This window comes from Aquarana catesbeiana, linkage group LG02, assembly GCF_042186555.1.
Source record: "Aquarana catesbeiana isolate 2022-GZ linkage group LG02, ASM4218655v1, whole genome shotgun sequence".
Classification (NCBI taxonomy): Eukaryota; Metazoa; Chordata; class Amphibia; order Anura; family Ranidae; genus Aquarana; species Aquarana catesbeiana.
Window position 1 is genome coordinate 173596296 of NC_133325.1, and position 16425 is coordinate 173612720.

Here is a 16425-nt window from a genome sequence, read left to right on the forward strand (position 1 = left end):
TTATACACACACACTAATTACAAGCAAAGAGATCACAGGTGAGGATGGTTACCTTTAAAAGCCATTCAAACCCCTTTGTGTCAACTTGTGTGCATGTTATCAGGCCAAAATCACCAGGGAATGTAAACTTTTGATCAGAGTCATTTGGGAAGTTTCTGTTGCCAATGTGATTTAAAACAGAGTAAACACAGTTGATTGATAATAAATGGCTTCCGCCAAACACTAACCATGAGTGAAAGAAAAGTTTGTGCGTTATCATCCATATTCTCTAAAAAATGGCCAAGAAATCAAATTCTGCCAGGGTATGTAAACTTCTGAGCACAAATTTTATATATAACAGAAACACACATGGAAAACATGGATTTATAGTTTTTTTTTTTGGCCACTTTTACTCTTCAAGCCCAAAAACTTTTTTGAGCCTGCTTGCTAACAGTTCCAATAGTTCACGCATGGAACATGCTTATAAGAGACAGGAGGAGAGAGAGCCTAGGGATGACCTTATGAGTGTGCTGTTGTTGCTTCACTGTCCAATCAGAAGGTTGGGGTTGTGTTATGACCTATGTTCTTATCTAAGCTGCTGCAGCAAAGGTCAAAAATATAACTAATGTCAAGAGTGGGATGCCTGCATTATAAAAACAGGTAGCACAGAATGAAGGATCATCAACAAGTTATTCAGTTCCCACGTGCTGTGTGCATTTTGCACTCTGTGTGCAGTTTAACTACACCCCAAATAAGAGTTCACAGACTTGCCCAAGTCGTAGTCAGAAATAAACAGAGACATTTGGGAGCAGAACCTTCCGTACTTTATGGAGTAGATCATGTGGTCAAGTATAAAAAAATACACACAAATAAGCATTTGTGCGCGCGCACACACACACACCTGGAACTTGGATCATTACATCTAGAGTTTTAAATGTAGGGAGCCAATTCTCAACCAATTACAATCAACCCAGGTTAAGCCACTAATGCTGTCCTCCTAATATCAGACACGTAATAGAACTAAGGTTATAGGTTGCCTAATTTTGCTGCAATACATATAGTAAAGAAAGCAAAAACCACAGCAGTGACAGTAACACAGCATGAAAACTATAACTCACTATAACCCAGTGTTACTGGGGCCTCAAACAAAGTATGATCATAAAAGGTTATCTGACATATAAGAAACTGAAAATAAAAACAGCGATAGGACTATTGGCAGTGCTGATTCTCCACTTAGGGACCAACACTAGGGATAAAATGACTATGTATATAGATTACACTATTGTGGAAGAATTTCCTGGACTAGTAACAATGTGTTCCGCCTTGTTCATGCTGATTAAAGGCCAACAGATCTTCTCATAGTCTGTTTCATAACAACCACCTTCCTACCCTTGCATTGACTGCTTTGTATTTTTCCTTAAAATCAAACTTAAGTGTATGGAAGCCAACATACCAAAAGGGATTGTGACAAATACTGTAATAACCCAAAGCAGGGAAAAACAAGGGATTGTGCAATATTCAAAACTAACATTTACCTATAGCATAATGCGCTTCTTGGGAGGTGTGAGGTATGCTGGTGTAATAAAGCTCCCAGCAATAAAAGATCTTGTGTATTTCCAGGTGTCTCTAATTCTCTGAGAAGCTCCTGAGCAGGTGAAAGTAATATGCACCTGTACAGTAACTGGGCTTCAGGGAGAAGGGATTCAAACCTTCTATGCAGGATTAAATAACCCAAGGCTGCTGACCATGGTACAATTGCCAAAAGGGATTAGAATAGAACAAATATGCAGGCAATTTACTTTTTAACTTCTGTATAAATATAAACGTTTTTCCTACTTCTCCATGTATTGGGCAAGATAAATTTGCCACTGGAAACCTAGTAGTAGTTAGTGAGAATTGTGATGCAGTAAATGGTATACTTTGAGCCCTCATCAGAGGCTTGCAATATGTAACACGCAGCTGTGCCCAAGTGGAAAACAGCTGGCACCATGATGTGGTAAAGCCAGCCTGGGCACGCGGATGAAATCATCGGCGCACACAAACAGAGGAAGAGAAAGACACGTGCTAATTTCCACAAAACAGGATTCATGTTTTGGCAAACTATGAATTTTATAGATTCACATTCCATTTATTTAACAGCTTATAAAACAAAACCAATATCCATGTGAGCAGACCAATAGAAAGTCATTAATGTTTAATGCGCTCAGCACTGTAACATGTATAAGTGCAGAATCCACAGCAAACTGAAATAAAATGTAAGTGATTAGTTTGATTGGCTTCCATGAGTTACACCACAGGGTAGCGAGCAACCACGGTCCCTCCAAAGGTTGCTAGGGGTTCCTTGAGCAATCAGCAGTTCCTGCCTCTCCACTGACACCAATGATCTTTTTTAGCCCAAAGCCTACCAACGTATATAGAGTATTCTTCCCATTGACCACCATTGTAAAAAGTGTTTTTTTCTATTTGTCCACCAATCTAAGAAGCATTATTGCTGCTGACCACCCCACTGATGTCCCATGAACTATAGCTACAGTAATTATTGCCGCGGGTTCCTTGAGAACTGAAATTATCCAAAGGGTTCCCAGATGTTGAAAAAGGCTGCCATAAAGGCTCCGCAACAAATTGCTTGATTTTTCAACTACCCATCAATATACAGTATACTTTTCTTTGTTCCCCCATCTTCAATCCCCAGCAACAAGACTGTACAGAGACCAGAATGAGGAGCAGCAACAAGCCCTTGCAGAGACTACCACGAGGGCCGGCAAAAAGACCATACAGAGACCTGATTATAGTGCAAGAATGATATTGGAGTAAGGGGTGCCAATAAGACCATACAAAGACCAGCATGGGGGGCTGCAATAAGACTGTACGGAGACCGGAATGAGGGGCATGCAATAAGACTGTACGGAGACCAGCATGAGGGGCATGCAATAAGACTGTACGGAGACCAGCATGAGGGGCATGCAATAAGACTGTACAGAGAGACCAGCATGAGGGGCATGCAATAAGACTGTACAGAGAGACCAGCATGAGGGGCATGCAATAAGACTGTACAGAGAGACCAGCATGAGGGGCATGCAATAAGACTGTACAGAGAGACCAGCATGAGGGGCATGCAATAAGACTGTACAGAGAGACCAGCATGAGGGGCATGCAATAAGACTGTACAGAGAGACCAGCATGAGGGGCATGCAATAAGACTGTACAGAGAGACCAGCATGAGAGGCATGCAATAAGACTGTACAGAGAGACCAGCATGAGGGGCATGCAATAAGACTGTACAGAGAGACCAGCATGAGGGGCATGCAATAAGACTGTACGGAGACCAGCATGAGGGACAGCAATAAGACTGTACGGAGACCAGCATGAGGGACAGCAATAAGACTGTACGGAGACCAGCATGAGGGGCATGTAATAAGACTGTACGGAGACCTGCATGAGGGGCAGCAAAAAGACTGTATGGAGACCTGCATGAGGGGCAGCAATAAGACTGTATGGAGACCTGCATGAGGGGCAGCAATAAGACTGTACGGAGAGCAGCATGAAGGGCATGCAATAAGACTGTACGGAGACCAGCATGAGGGGCATGCAATAAGACTGTATGGAGACCAGCATGAGGGGCAGCAATAAGACTGTACAATGACTAGCATGAAAAAGGAACAAAAAGACCATAAGGAGACCAACATGAGGGACAGCAATATAACTGTTATGAGGGGTGTCAGAAAACAAAGGCAAGCGTCTCACTGATGGTACTTCCAGTTGTCCTCCGATTTTAGAATAGAGAGTACATAAGTCCAGTCAATTCCTATCACTGCTATTCACAGAGTGCAAAAACACTCCTGAACTTATCAACCTATTTAATGCAAAAAAAAAAAAAAGCGCAAAGCACAATAAGATCTACTTGCAGTAACTGATAGCAACCAATCATCATTATGCTATTGACTAAGCTGACTGCAGTAATCCAAAATCTGATTGGTTGTCATGGTTACTATGCTTTGCATATTCTCTCTGCCTTTTTCATGGTTACTGAATAACACCGATACACAAGCACTAAGCCCCATAGAACATACAAATATAAAACGTGCACACTTTATTCACAGTTCATCTCATAAGCATTAAAAATATGGTCAAAGTAACAGATAAAGAAAAAAATGTTATGATCTCAAGGGATAAGCTGGAACACAGATGATACTGACCACACACAAACTCTGGTCATGCAGAGCTTAGAGAACACTTTGAGCAAATGGTGATGAATTACTGAGAACAGCCATAAGAATTATATGTCCCGCTCGTGTTTGGTAATATTTTCTCATGTAGCATGATGCACTGAGGAAAAAACGATGTAACAACAGTCTCCTGCACTCAAGGGCGATGCAATGGAGGTAGATGCAACACAGGATCTCTAAGGTTTCAGGAAAACGCACAGACCTTGCTGCCCACCAAGGGGTTTGGGGGAACCCAATGAAAACACTGTAAGAAAACAGAGAGAGGGCGCACCAGCCTTGCGCATTACCCAATTGATGTTTATTAAAAGGAGAAGTCCAGCCTGAGCTCATTCGGCTGGGCTTCTCCTATGGGTCACAGGAGTGCAATACGTTTTGCACTCCTGTGATCCGTTTTCACCAGAGAGCGGTTTGAAGTCCTCTCTCTGCTGACGTCACAGATATCAGTCCAGGCATCTGGACTGATGGCCGTCTCAGCCTCTCAGCGAGCCGCTCAGACGGTGGCTTCCCGCCCATCCACAGCTCCAATGAGCGTGGAGGAACAGAGAGGAGAGCTGCCGACTGACAGTCAGCAGCTCTCTGCTCGGGGAGCTGAGAAAACCGAGCCATCAGTGATGTTCGATCGCTCGGTTCTCAGTGCAGAGGCAGCGGCAGACAGATGCCATCCACCTTGGTAAGTATAATTATGGGGAAAACATTTTTCCCCATACTTCTCTTTTAATATAGGATAAAAAGAGATATACTCACAAACAAATTAGTCATAAAAGCATATCTGGGTCGGACGCAAAGCGACCAGATCACTGAGACAGGTCCCAGCAAGTGAGAGGACCTTCCAGATGGCTGACGCGTTTCGAGATTCCCCTTTTCCTCAGAGCCAATTGTTTTCTTACAATGATGCACTGAGGGTATGCAGGCAGGGGGGAAAAAACTATTTGGTGGGAAAAGCTTAGCAATGAGATGTTCAGCTTTGTATTACAGCTCCATCATACTTGCCAAAAGCCCCAGAGGCAGCCCCAGACCTGTTAGCAGAGCAGATGTTAGCCTTTGGATCTGAACTTTCACAGCCGACTGTCTTGCCTTGCCAGGCCCCATTGCCAAGAGCTCCCGTCCCAGCACACCTTTCATCTTCACAAAAAGAATTCACAACATCCCTAACCTTCAGGCAGGAAAGAGAAATTACAAAGAGGCAAGCTAGGCTAAAGAAAATAGCAGTGAGTCATGGCTAAGTGAAGGAGATTTAGCATAATCTGGTGACAACTTTCACCATAAGCAAAATGATTTTGTTGGAAGAATGATCTAAGTATACAGGAATCTACGGTACTCAAGACATTAACTACATCTTCTCCAGTTCTCCCAAAATGAGGTTATTACATATAGAGTCTCCAGCTCAGATGCAGCTCCACCTAGATAACATCAGAATGCTTAATCCAGAACGCAAATGCTATTCTCTTATGACCTTATCCTGATGGTGGCCTTTGCAGATTCTTCTACATGAGCGTGTAATACATACAATGCCGCACAAACGTCAGTACATTCAGCCATCTTCTGTAACCTGCAGGTGGAATCAACTACATCAACAAAATATGCCTTTATATGTATCCCAATCTGCAGAAAATGTTACATATGTCATCTCCCGCAGAAACATTCTCTCCTGCTAAAAATGAAAAAATAAAAAACAGATAACATGTTGCATCCTACAAATATCTGCTTACGTTTTAGATTCTTATTTCTGCTTTGGGAGCCACTTCCCATATTTTACCTAGTAACCAGAAGGCACACTGAATTGTGGTGCTATGTAGTTGCTAGGGAATCTACCTTTGTCTGGAAAGAAACAGTGGCCATCTGATGACATGTTATTATTGTTGGCTGCAAGGCCATTCTACACAGCTTTCCAATAAACTACAGGCTAGATGGCAATCCTTGTAGCACACAGTATATTTAAGGTCCAGCCATCTGGAAATCAAGAAACCAATATTTTGGTCTTATTTTTGGAAGCAAGAAAAATAAACTGAAGTTGTTGTAAAAAGACAGTCTAAAGTGAAAAAAAAAAGTAATAATAAAATAATTCATGTATTATAACAAATTATTTTAGCATTTTCCCTTTAAAAAGGGAATGCCAAGTTTATTTAATGAACTAAAACATGTTAAAACTCTACCCCATGCAGGTAAAAAAATAAATAAATAAAAAATGAATGACTGCTGCCAAGTTTTCTTTAATACACCATTAAATGTTTCTTTTAAATGCAAACAGTATAAATACCTTAATATGACTCAGAATCAGCAACTTGCAACTCCCTGAACAGTAGAGCTCAAACTGGGAAAAGGGAAACAGCCAATCAGTTGAACTCATCTCTGATAAGCAGTGCAGAACATCCATTTGTTGCTTATCCTGTCACTGTCCAGTTACAGGCTGGGGGAAGAACCAGTAACAGGCTGCAGGGACATGCCTGTTGCATGTTGCAGTGCCATTTATTCTTCATGGCAGCCCAATGCACCTCAAATCATGTGCATTTTAATACACCACAACACAAGGTAACCCAACATTGTACGTTGTAGTGTGCTGCCTTTAAAAAAAGCGTTTGCACCTTTTTGGCGCATTTAAAGCAGTTCTCCATTCTGTAACAAAAAATGAAAAAGCACCGTCCTCACCCTGGCTAGTTTTTTATTCCCCCCCCCCCCCAACAAACATGCCCACACCTACTTGCTTTGTGCAATGGTTTTACACAGAGGAGCCCTGAATCTCTTCTTCTGGGATCCCCCGCTGACACTCCAGAGCCCTCCTCTTTATCGGGTGCCCACACGGAAAGTCACTTTCCATGGGGGCACCCGTTGAGGCTTGCTCCCGAGTCCCACTGCTGCATCCCTTGACAAAAAACAGTGGGACTCAACCCTGCCCCTCACTTCATGTCACAGCTTTTGATTGACAGCAGCTGGAGCCAATGGCTCCTGCTGCTATCAATCTGTCCAATGAGGAGAGCAACAGTGGCTTGAGCCACTCTGCCCATGCACATTGCTGGATTGGATTGGACCGGATGCCGTTAAGAAAAAGTAGGGGTCTGGGGGGAGCTGCAGCACAGAAAGTTTTTCATATTAATACTTAAAATGCATTAAGGTGGAAAAACCTTAAGACTTTACAAACCCTTTACGTGTAGACACCCAGCAGTGACAGCTTGCAGTTTCACAGCCAGCTGCCCACCGTGCATATGCAAGCCATGCTGCGCTTTGTGAATGGTCCCACAGTTTCCTGGGACCCGTGATGTGTCCCAGAAGACTGAGGGGAAAAGAGGCAAAAGAAAGGGGGGGACTTCAACTGTCAAAACCAAATACTGGCTCGGCTTTACATAGCCAAATCAGCCACTGTAAAGCCATTATCTTGCAGGAAGACTGTGGACAGGATCCCAGGTTTGTCTTGCATCCAGGGACTTTACCTAAATGCAGTTCCATATATGACTACATGCGGATACTGATGGATAGCTGTGGCTGCTGTCATCCTCATTGTTTTCTACACAATTTCTGGTGGTTGGCTGTCTGCACACACCTGGGATCCCAGCCACAGTTTTGTGCAAGATACTTGTCTTAGTGTGCTAGGGAGCCCATTCAAAATAATATGCGTCCCTAATACAACACAAAGAAACTTGCATGAATGCCCTTTCTGTAAATGCACTGCAAAGGTGTGAAGGCAGAATGAGGCTAGAAGCCTCGTTGCTACTGAGAAATTTGGCTATTTAGCAAAACATTTAAATCACTATGCTGCTAAAGCAATAATGATTACCAAGTCATTAAATCAGTCATAAGTAGGGATAAGCTTAAGGTTTATTCCAAACCTTGGCTGATTGGGCGTTCGGATACTGGTGGGTGCATGCATAACCAAGTCCTTAACAACCAGTGACGTCACCGGCCTCGTTCACATATATGACCGGTGATGTAAGCAATGGGGCAAGAATAGTTAAAAAAATAAATTTAAAAAAGGCATGGGGGTCCCCCCCCACATAATTCATTCCAGACCCTCTAAATTTGTTCCCTATTGAGAGATTTAACTATTCAGCATCATTATTTCTTAATGCAATAATGGAGCAATCGACTGTGATTGCTGTGCTTCAGACCCAATTGTCGATTCCTCTACCAGTACTTCAGCACTAACACATAGCTCCCAACTGTCCCTGATTTGGAGGGACTGTCCCTGATTTGGAGCAATGTCCCTGTGTCCCTCTTTCCCCCTCATTTGTCCCTCATTTTGGTCCGATCCAAATAGTTGTATATAAAATGCACTTTTTAGCTTTCAAAAAGTGTTTCCCAGTGCTAAACCTTTAATCCAAATTCTAAATTGCTGCATTTGTACATTTTAAAAGCCAATATAAAAGAATAGTAGTGGTAAAAAAAAAGTCCCTTGTGAATTTAATTAACCTTTTTTTTTTTTGGTTAGTTCTCCTTTAAGGGGTGTGGCAGGGGGCGTGTCCTATGCCTACATACATTTGCTAGTAGGTGTCCCTCATTCCCATCTCAAAATATTGGGAGGTATGCTAACATCACTGTCAAAGGCTGCATGTAAGTAACATTGTTCAAGAAATAAGAAGCAGCCACCAGCAGGGCACACATCATTACAGGAACCTTACTAGTACCTAGCTATTGCCCCAATTAAGTTTTTGCGCACACTTCAGCTTTAATGTTATTGACACACGTCAGCCATTTGGGGCTTACCCAAAGACTGGCAGAAAATCTCTCAGGGTCAATGCATACTGGCATAAAAAAAAATGCTCCCTGCAGCTTTTGAGCATTTTTTTTTTCTGCTTCTAGAAGCAAATAGTGTTACCCTATGTGTCAATGCACACTATTTTAGTCCAGAAACGGAAAAAATAAAAATAAATAAATAACTGTTGAGTTTTATGGAGCAATTTTCAGGCAGAAGAAAAATCTGAAAGCTCCTAAATGCTGCTAAAAGCTGGTAAAAAAAACACTACTTTTTCATCCAGTTTTTTTCTTGCCTTTTTAAAGCTTATAGTGTACATGGAGCCTGAGGCCACTTTCACACGATCGGCCCGCTCAGATCTGCCATTACGTTTTTCAGGCAGATCCAAGCGGGCCACCCATTGACTTCTATGGGCAGGCGGATGTCAACTGAGATGTGTCCGTTGACACCCGCCTGTCATCTGATCTGACAAGATCGACTCAAAACAGACGGATGGTAATACTTTCGTCATCCGTCCAGTGGATCGGATGAAAAACGGACAGGCTGTCCGTTTTCATCCGATCTTCCCATAGAGAACAGTTGGGCTCTGACAAATCCGTCCCTGCACAGTGAGCGGAGATGGACCTGTCATGCATCCGCTCAGTGGGTTTCAAGGAACGATCCCCTGCTGAGCTAGCGGAGTCCATCCAACGGATCCGCTCCGTGTGAACCCAGCCTTATACTGTCACCATTCCTTCATCCTGACTAGTTGCTAGAAAGCATCATACATTAAACACTCAACCCCTGCATCACAAGAGCAATCCCTCATTCAAAAGTCATGCATGCCCAATGAACTCTCAGCTTTTTTCTGCCAGGCTTCGGATGTGCTGCACATTGCTTACAAGTATGGCAATTACATTATGCAGCATTTAAACCTATATAAAAGGGGAAAAAAAAACGCGCTCGAGTACATACAGCAATCCTATTAAAAATAAATTATATCAATCATAAATGCAAATATAAAAAGTCCAAAGGCAGAAGCAGCAGCATATAGCAAAAAATGCACGTAGTATATGGAAGAGACAAGCTGCGCTATATAAATGTAAGTAAATAATACGCTGTGTATCCAAAACGCTAAAGTGCAGTTCAGACGTATGACACCCAGGTGAGCTAATCCTTAACAGTGCCACCACCTAATAAAAGACTTGCTTACCAGATAGTAAGCAAGAAGGAGCGGATGGCTAAGACCCAGCCAGGGCCTTTCAATACACCGGCAGAAGCATCCAGACAGGGGCAGTCACCGACTTGTGTCCGTGCTCCAATTCCTCCACAGCGTAGATAGCCCATAGAACTCTGCAGTGATCAGCATTTAAACCTACTAGGGCCCCTTGGCTGCATAGTCCATTTTATTAAAAAGGGGAACATGCTGCTGGGTGTACACATATTGAAATTCAGCAGGAATCGGCCAGATCAGTGCGGTAGCCCTGTCTGTTTGGCAGAAGCCGATTGTTATACTGGCTTCTGTCGAATGGTTCTGCTGGAAAACCTGCATTTGATCAGCCGCTGCAGCCAATGGCTGTACTGCTGATCAGTGTATTCTCACAGGGGACTCCTGGACTTCAATAATTATTAGTCAGCTAAACAAGTAAGCTTGAATTACCAGAGAATATACGAATAAGTGAAGTATAGTTGAAGTGAAGTTATTCGTATATTTTATCTGTGTGGGAACACTTTTATATGTTGGCAGCTTCTCCCATCCTTATATATCCTATTCTATACAGTTTGGTTTTGCGCATTAGTTCCCCCATTTCTTTATAATTACCAGAGAATGCATTCTATGCATTAAGATAAAAAGCCTTCTGTGTGCAGCAGCCCCTCTAATTCTTACCTGAGCCCATCTAGATCCAGCGATGTTGCACAAGTGTCTCGGCTGCCCAGGACTGCACCCCTTGACGCCATTGCCTCCCGCTACTATCAAAATCAGCCAGCCAATGAGGAGAGAAATGGGCGGGGCCGAGCCATGGCTCGGTGTCTGAATGGACAGAGGGAACTGTGGTTCTGGTGCCCCATAGCAAACTGCTTGCTTAGGGCTCATGCTCATGGGCCTACAATACAATCGGATTTGTAATTTAGACGGACCTGAACCCAGCAGTATTATATGCTATGGGCCCATTCACACCGCTTTCTTTTTGGTCCGCAGCATTTAGTAAACCAAATGCTTTGAGGACCGTATTTTATGCATTTGTGCTAATGTTTACATGTATATAGTATAAATGGACCGTGCGCCAGTGCCGCTGCCTAGCGATTTCAGGTCCCACAGTAAACATCAACAATGTGTAGGCATGAATGACTCATTAAGGGCCGAGCGTGTAATCAGCAGCAAAAGGTGCAGAATGTACGAATTTCAGCTCATACAGACAGAAGCGGGCATATGTCCATATAAAAATTCAGTACAGACAACTTTCTACACTGGGTCTTGCTACCAGTGAGACTTTTATGGGTCTGCTAAAACCATGGTCAGATTTTTTTTTTTTTTTGGGCTGTTTCTCACTTGGGAGATTTCCTTTCACTTCCTGTCCTATAGACAGGACACAAGCTAATTGAAAAGTGAAGAAATGATTGGATGCAGGCACTGTTCGGCCAACAATTTTCTACCCTTCAACAAAAGTCAACTGGACAATCAACTTGTCAAGCCAGATGGTTCTGACAGGTGCACACACAGCTCGAATTTTAGCTGAATGCTGCTGAATCAGCCAAAATTTGAGTAGTGGGTGCTGGCAGCCTTTAGGAAGATGGAGATGCTTGAGGGTGGTCAACATGTGTGACAACCCTGAACTGTCTTGTCAGATACATTCTCTATTCTATGCAAATTCAATGCACGCTCCATTATTGGCTAGTAGAGATAAGAAGGAGAACATCTCACTTCAACCTTATTCCAGGTAAAACTTTTCTTGTGTGGTTAAGATAGCGAAGGAAAAATTTAAGCAGGGTATACACATTCAGTTTTTTTTCTGGTTCAAGCAACTGATTGAAGGAAAACAAAAAACAAAAAAACAAAAAAAAACAAAAAAAAAACAAAAACTGACAGTTCCCCATATCAACACAAGTGATGCTGATGCAAGGATGCCCCTCTCCCCCTGCATACCTAGGGACAGTATGTCTTGGGGTGGTGTCTGGTACCCGAGACAAGCACTGTCAATCAGGACTAATGAAATATTTGTTTCCTTGATATACAAGTGGTTGGACAGTGGTGGAGGGAGTGGGGCACAGTTGAGCAAATCTCAGAAACAGAACCACCTAAGAAGACAGGACAAAAAGCAATTTGTTGTTGTTGGGGGACAGGAACAAGAAAGAAAATCTATGGTGGGACTCCTTTAATCTATACTTCTTTAAAAATTAAAACACGAAGAAATTAAAAAATTCAAACCACCACATTTTTTTACAACACTAGCCTACAAAAGAGGTGTTGGGAAAGGAGTGGCAATATTTTAAAGTGTATGGCTTGATTGTAAATGCATCAATTTCCAGGATTAACACTTGTCAGGTAACAAGCATATAGAGTTTCTTTCCTGTGTCCATCAAGTGCTCTATAGAGCAGCCTTTCTTAGCCAGGGTTCCGTGCAACCAAAGGGCTCTTATGGAGGTTGCTAGGGTACAGGGCATTCTTCCCACCAAAAAAGGGGCATTCTTCCCATTGCCCACCAAAAAATGGGCCATTTTTCCCCTGTTCACTAAACTAAGGGGCATTCCTCCCCCTGGCCCCCAGTGGAAGGGACATTCCTCCCCCTGGCCCCCAGTGGAAGGGACATTCCTCCCCCTGGCCCCCAGTGGAAGGGACATTCCTCCCCCTGGCCCCCAGTGGAAGGGACATTCCTCCCCCTGGCCCCCAGTGGAAGGGACATTCCTCCCCCTGGCCCCCAGTGGAAGGGACATTCCTCCCCCTGGCCCTCAATGTAAAAAGGAACACACTCTTCTCACTACCCCCAATTAATTCCTTTTAACAGAGGTTCTCTGAAACCTAACAATTTTAAGAGCTCCTTTGGGATAGATAGGTTGGGAAAAAAAGCTTAATATAGAGGCTAAGAAATCATATACCCAATGGCAACAGATCCATAAGCTAAATGAAGAAGCATGGAGTATGCACAGTAAGGATTAAGTAAGGAGAAAAATGACAGTAAGTGTCATTAGATTTGGCATATTCAGATATTGGTGGGCTGCCCCTAGGGTTATAATGGGGGTCCTCGAGAGCACAGGTCTCAAATGGAAGCTGTTCCACCAAAAACACTAGTACTAAATTAGGAATTATATCCAGCTGTATTGTCAATAGGTATTTTTCCGTTTGCTGTCAGGGTTTACCAAATTCCAAAATTGAAATGCTTGAATTTTATTTTCATTTACTTTGCCTGATTTTCTGCTCTTGAGATGCATGTAACCTATTCACTAACAAAATTAAAAAAATAAAATAAATAACAAAAATTTGGAGAAAGATATAAAAGCTAACTATTGGTCAAAGAGTTACACAATCTTATTCTATGAAGTATGAGAGAGATTAGCAGCGGTTCCCCTCACATCTGGTGTGCAAACACATCCAGCTCCCATGAAGCTCCCTTTCTCTTCCTGCCAGTGTTAAATGCCATGTCACGCAGTGAAAGCGCACTGCAGCCTCACTCTTCTGTGGAGGAAGCTGCTGTCTGCTTGCAGATGAAGCCTGAAAATTGCAATGGAGATGCCTTCACAATGTCAGCCTTGTTTTCCTGGGCAGCAAGCTCCACTGCTTCGGAATAAATAATTCCATCCAGAAACAAAGAAAAAAAAAAATCCCAATATATGCATATTCATAGATTCCATAGAAGACAACATTGTGAGAGCACACAGCTCCAATCCAGGCTTCACTGCAGTGCAGAATCCATCTCAGCTTCTCTGCTCACCATCACCAGGCCCATCCGCACCACGATGGAGAACATCTGAGAGCCTGGAGGTACCAATGGATAGGATCTCATTCATAAAATACACACAGCACACCAGGCCCTTCACCAAGGGACATGATCACGACGGCACAAAAAAGGTCTCCATTTCCCACAGTCATTGCATCAAATGTAACAAAGAGAATATGAACAACGTATCTACTGGGTATGAAAGTTATCCCAATAAACAACAACAGGTCATCAAGGCACAGACGTCATTGTGTGTTACCCGGCAGTGCCCCATACCAGTGCATTCCCATACATGAAGGGCTGAGGATGGGCTCTGATGCATGCGATGGAAGAAATTCAATATTTATATATAGATAGAAATGTAACAATTATACTTACAGAAACTAAATATTATTACAGAACATCAATATTTATACCTATAGAAAGTCAATATTTCTGCAATCATTGACACAATATTGGTTTGCTATGTAGGCAGCTATTCCTGAACATCACACTCAGCTTTGACTGAGAGATGGGCTCTTGAAAAGCAAATGACCCATCCCCCCCCCCCCACACACACACACACACACACACACACACACACACACACACACACACACACACACACTTTTTTTTTTTTTTTCAAAGGACACCTTTCTAAACAAATCACATCCCATTGTTACAACAAACACCACAATGGACTTGATGCCTTATCAGACACACCAAGCAATTAAGCAGAGCGTGTTCCCAATCAGAACAAATCACATCTCCTAGGATAGTGGGGCCCCCAGGGTGAGCCCAGTCTCTGATTAGAAGAATGGGGGGGGGAATCACCATTGCATTCTGCACTGTAGCCTACATACACTAGGATTGTGGTCTGCATTTTAGCCTACCTTCACTGTTGCATGATGTAGACTGGCATTCTGCATTTAGCCTGCATTTTAATTTTGCCTAGATTATTGCATGAGGTATACAATAATTGTGCATTTTAGCCTGCCTATACTGTTGCATGCTCTAATATTGCTGCATGCTGTAGGATTATGCCCTGCATTATAGCATGCCCTTTACCATTGCATGCTGTAGTTCTGCACCCTGCATTTTAGCCTGCCTATATTGTTGCATACTGTAGTATTGCGCCCTGCATTTTAGCCTGCCTATATTGTTGCATTCTGTAGTATTGCGCCCTGCATGTTAGCCTGCCTATATTGCTGCGTTCTGTAGTATTGCACCCTGCATTTTAGCCTGTCTATATTGTTGCATACTGTAGTATTGCGCCCTGCATTTTAGCCTGCCTATATTGTTGCATTCTGTAGTATTGCGCCCTGCATGTTAGCCTGTCTATATTGTTGCATTCTGTAGTATTGCGCCCTGCATTTTAGCCTGTCTATATTGTTGCATTCTGTAGTATTGCGCCCTGCATTTTAGCCTGCCTATATTGTTGCATTCTGTAGTATTGCGCCCTGCATTTTAGCCTGCCTATATTGTTGCATTCTGTAGTATTGCGCCCTGCATTTTAGCCTGTCTATTTTGTTGCATTCTGTAGTATTGAGCCCTGCATTTTACCTGTCTATTTTGTTGCATTCTGTAGTATTGCGCCCTGCATTTTAGCCTGTCTATATTGTTGCATTCTGTAGTATTGTGCCCTGCATTTTAGCCTGTCTATATTGCATTCTGTAGTATTGCGCCCTGCATTTTAGCCTGTCTATATTGTTGCATTCTGTAGTATTGTGCCCTGCATTTTAGCCTGCCTATATTGCATTCTGTAGTATTGCGCCCTGCATTTTAGCCTGCCTATATTGTTGCATTCTGTAGTATTGCGCCCTGCATTTTAGCCTGCCTGTACTGATGAATGCTTTAGTATTGTGCCCTGGATTTTCGGATGATGATGATGTCCTGCATTGTATCCTACCTATATGATTGCATGCTATCGGATCTGGTGTATAGTGTTGCATGCATTGGTCCTGTGCCCTGTACTGTGCCCTGTACTGTAGAAGAAGCCCGATGCTGTGAATGGACATGTGTATTGCAGCCATGCTGGGTATGTGAGCTCCAGGGCCTGCAGAGGAAAGGTGTATATAGAGAGAAGAGCCCCCCAAGGATGGAGATGACACCATGGACTCACCATCGTTCACAGAGGTTGCATAGACGTGCAGACAGAGGAATCCCAGGACAAGCACAGCTGGCACCTCTGTCCTGGTAGCCGGCATTGTGGGGGGCTCAGCGGCGGTCCCGGGGGGCTCCTTCTTCAGTCCTGGCCTCCGCCTGCCTTCCTTCTAGAGAGAGGGAGGGGGTACAGGTAAGAGGGGGGCATGCAGGCTCTTCTCTTCTCTTCCAGGGTCTCCCCCTGACCAGGAGGGGTGAGGAGGAATCCAACAATCTTATTAATGAGAGGGAATGGCTGGACACACAGTATGTGGGAGAGAAGGAGAGTGGGAGGGACTGGGCGGGACTAGCACACTCCCCGCCCCCTACACAACTAAAGAGGGGCGACTCAGAGCGCCCGGCATCCCCGGCATCCCTCTACCTGTGTGAGAGGGCGCCCCCTGCCTGTCATCCGAGGAGACACCACTCTGTACTCTGTACTCTGTACTCTGTACTCTGTACTCTGTACTCTGTACTCTCATCTCTAGACTAACGGCAATGT

The 16425-nt window shown here is 43.4% G+C and overlaps 1 protein-coding gene across 1 annotated transcript in view; it reads right to left on the minus strand.

The window, feature by feature from the left end:
* LRP1 (LDL receptor related protein 1) overlaps nucleotides 1-16169 on the minus strand; it is a 523305-nt gene extending 507136 nt beyond the window's left edge. The window contains exon 1 of the mRNA XM_073613827.1: nucleotides 15904-16169. Within this exon, the coding sequence (XP_073469928.1) occupies nucleotides 15904-15988 (85 nt within the window). The 5' untranslated portion in view covers nucleotides 15989-16169. The remainder of the gene's footprint in view (nucleotides 1-15903) is intronic.
* Nucleotides 16170-16425: the final 256 nt, after the last annotated feature.